General features: G+C 56.8%; 1 protein-coding gene across 1 annotated transcript in view; it reads right to left on the bottom strand.

Moving 5' to 3' along the window:
• LOC102263283 (speedy protein E4) overlaps nucleotides 1–1,355 on the bottom strand; it is an 11,110-nt gene extending 9,755 nt beyond the window's left edge. The window contains exon 1 of the mRNA XM_005862661.2: nucleotides 1,256–1,355. Within this exon, the coding sequence (XP_005862723.1) occupies nucleotides 1,256–1,355 (100 nt within the window). The remainder of the gene's footprint in view (nucleotides 1–1,255) is intronic.
• Nucleotides 1,356–2,261: the final 906 nt, after the last annotated feature.

The raw sequence follows: 2,261 nt of genomic DNA, 5'->3' as shown, positions 1-2,261 counted from the left end.
CGAGGTGGCGGTGGCGCCCCAGCCGTGTCCCCTCCTCCCCGCGCACCCCAACTGCCCGTGCTCAGCCTGTCGCCTCCCCGGGCTCCCGGTGTGACTCTCCGTGTCCCTCAGGCCTTGGATCTGACCCAAGTGTGTGCCGGCCCTTGCAGCGCAGGGTCCGTCCCGAGGGCCATGCCCTGCCCCCTGGGTGACGGGAAGGGAGGCCCGAGAGGGCGTTGGCTTGTCCTAGGTCTCTGGGCCTCTGGGCGGCGTTGCTAACAGGACCCCCAGGCCAAGAGTTCTGCCCATTGTATTACCGTTTTCTTGATAAAAGATTAAGCTCAGTGGCAACCAAGTTTAAGTGAGATAATAAAAACTATGCTCTGCTGCACATTTATCCCACTTTTGAGAGCTCATATTCTGGGTTCCTGTGGATTCTTTGTTTTTTGGCAATGGAAAGAGTGTAAACAAGGTTTGTTTCTCCTTTTATTTAATGACTAGAGGCCCAGTGCATGAAATTAGTGCACTGGTGCAGTCCCTAGGCCTGGCCGGCGATCGAAGTGTGAGTGTCTGGCATGGAAGGGCAGGTCCCAGCTGACCTCTGGGCCCTGGGCAGCACCTGGGCCCCGGGCTCCCGCATGCCCTCCTCTGCCTCAGTCATGGTGCCCGAGTCCTCACGCGGAGTTGTGGTGTACGTGGCCAGACGCTGCGGGCCAGGGCGCAGTGTGGGCCTCTGGGCTGCCCAGCCGTGCCACACGGAAGCCGGTCAGGCAGCGCTCTTTCCTGGCCGGCCTCGCAGACAGGCCCCTGCGGTCCTGGCCTACAGCCTAGCTCACCTGGAAGAGGCTGCGTCGTTGTGGGGCAGGCTCTTTGCAGGCACCTGGCACCTGAGTGCGGGGCTTTCCTGGCACGCCAGCCCTGATGTCCCAGGGAAGGGTAGCAGGGGGAGTGAGGTGAGCTCGGTGGACACCCCGCATTCTCACTGCACCTCCATCCGGTCACCCCCGCCCCCAGGTAGCCAGCGAGAGGTTGCAGCCCCCTCTCCGGGTGCCGCTGGAGGTTGGTCGCCACCACCCACCCCCAGTTCCCTGTCCCAGCCTGGGTCCTGGCGCTGATCGGGCGATCAGGGCCTGCCGGCCACTGGTCACCCTCTGCTCGGCTCCCTCAGCGGCTGGGAGCTGGTTGGCAGCCCCACCCCCCACTACTGGTCGCCATCTGTAGGGTGATTGGTGGGATGATCAGGCCCCGCTTGGCACGGCTTGACCTGCTTACCTACTCCACCATCCTGTGTGGTCCCGCTCTCGTTGGGGCTCATTGGGGCTGCCAGCACCTTCATTGCTGCCTGTTGCCAGCACTGTGTGGCCGATGCCCGCCATGTTTCGCGCCGCCCCCTGGTGGTCAGCTCACATCATAGCAGTCTAACTCTTGGTCGAACTCCTGGTCAAGGGGACATTTTGCATATTAGGCTTTTATTACATAGGATGGACAACTATTTGTAAAAGGAGTCCATGTTTATATTCACCAGTGGAGTACCTGGTCTACTTGCCTCGCATCCTTTTGGAGTTAACAATGCTTAAGAGTTTGTTTCTCCTCGATCACCCTTTTAGGCCCTTATGAGTGTTCACAGGGTGTCATTTTATTGAGTTTCTTTGGTGTTTCTTATGCAGCGGTTCTCAACCTGTGGGCCGCTACCCTTTTGGTGGTTGAACGACCCTTTCACAGGGGTCGCCTAAGACCATCCTGCATATCAGATATATTTACATTACGATTCATAACAGTAGCAACATTACAGTTATGAAGTAGTAACAAAAATAATTTTATGGTTGGGTCACAACATGAGGAACTGTATTTAAAGAGCCAGAAAGTGGAGAACCACTGTACTAGAGGTTCCTGCCTCAGCAACTCAAGTTCCTCATGACTCCATTTATTTGTTTCTTCTCCCTTAGGTCCACGCACTGTTAACAATCTCTACACTTTTCCCGGAGCAGCAGAAAATGCATGAATCCCAGGTGAGTTTTCCCACTTCCTGATGCATTTTAAGAGGTTTATTTAATGACTAGAGGCCCGGTGCACAAAAATTTGTGCACTCGGGGGGGATGTCCTCAGCCTGGCCTGTGCCCATTCGCAGTCCAGGACCCCTTGGGGGATGTCCACCTGTTGACTTAGGCCCACTCCCTGGGGGATCAGGCCTAAGCTTGCAGTCAGACATCCTTCTGGCAGCCAGGGAGCCCTCGGGGGATGTCCGACTAAAGGCTTAGGCCCCCAAGGGATCAGGTCTAAAC

Source organism: Myotis brandtii, unplaced genomic scaffold, assembly GCF_000412655.1.
Source record: "Myotis brandtii unplaced genomic scaffold, ASM41265v1 scaffold165, whole genome shotgun sequence".
NCBI classification, from domain to species: domain Eukaryota; kingdom Metazoa; phylum Chordata; class Mammalia; order Chiroptera; family Vespertilionidae; genus Myotis; species Myotis brandtii.
This window is presented reverse-complemented; position numbering and strand designations above follow the sequence as displayed.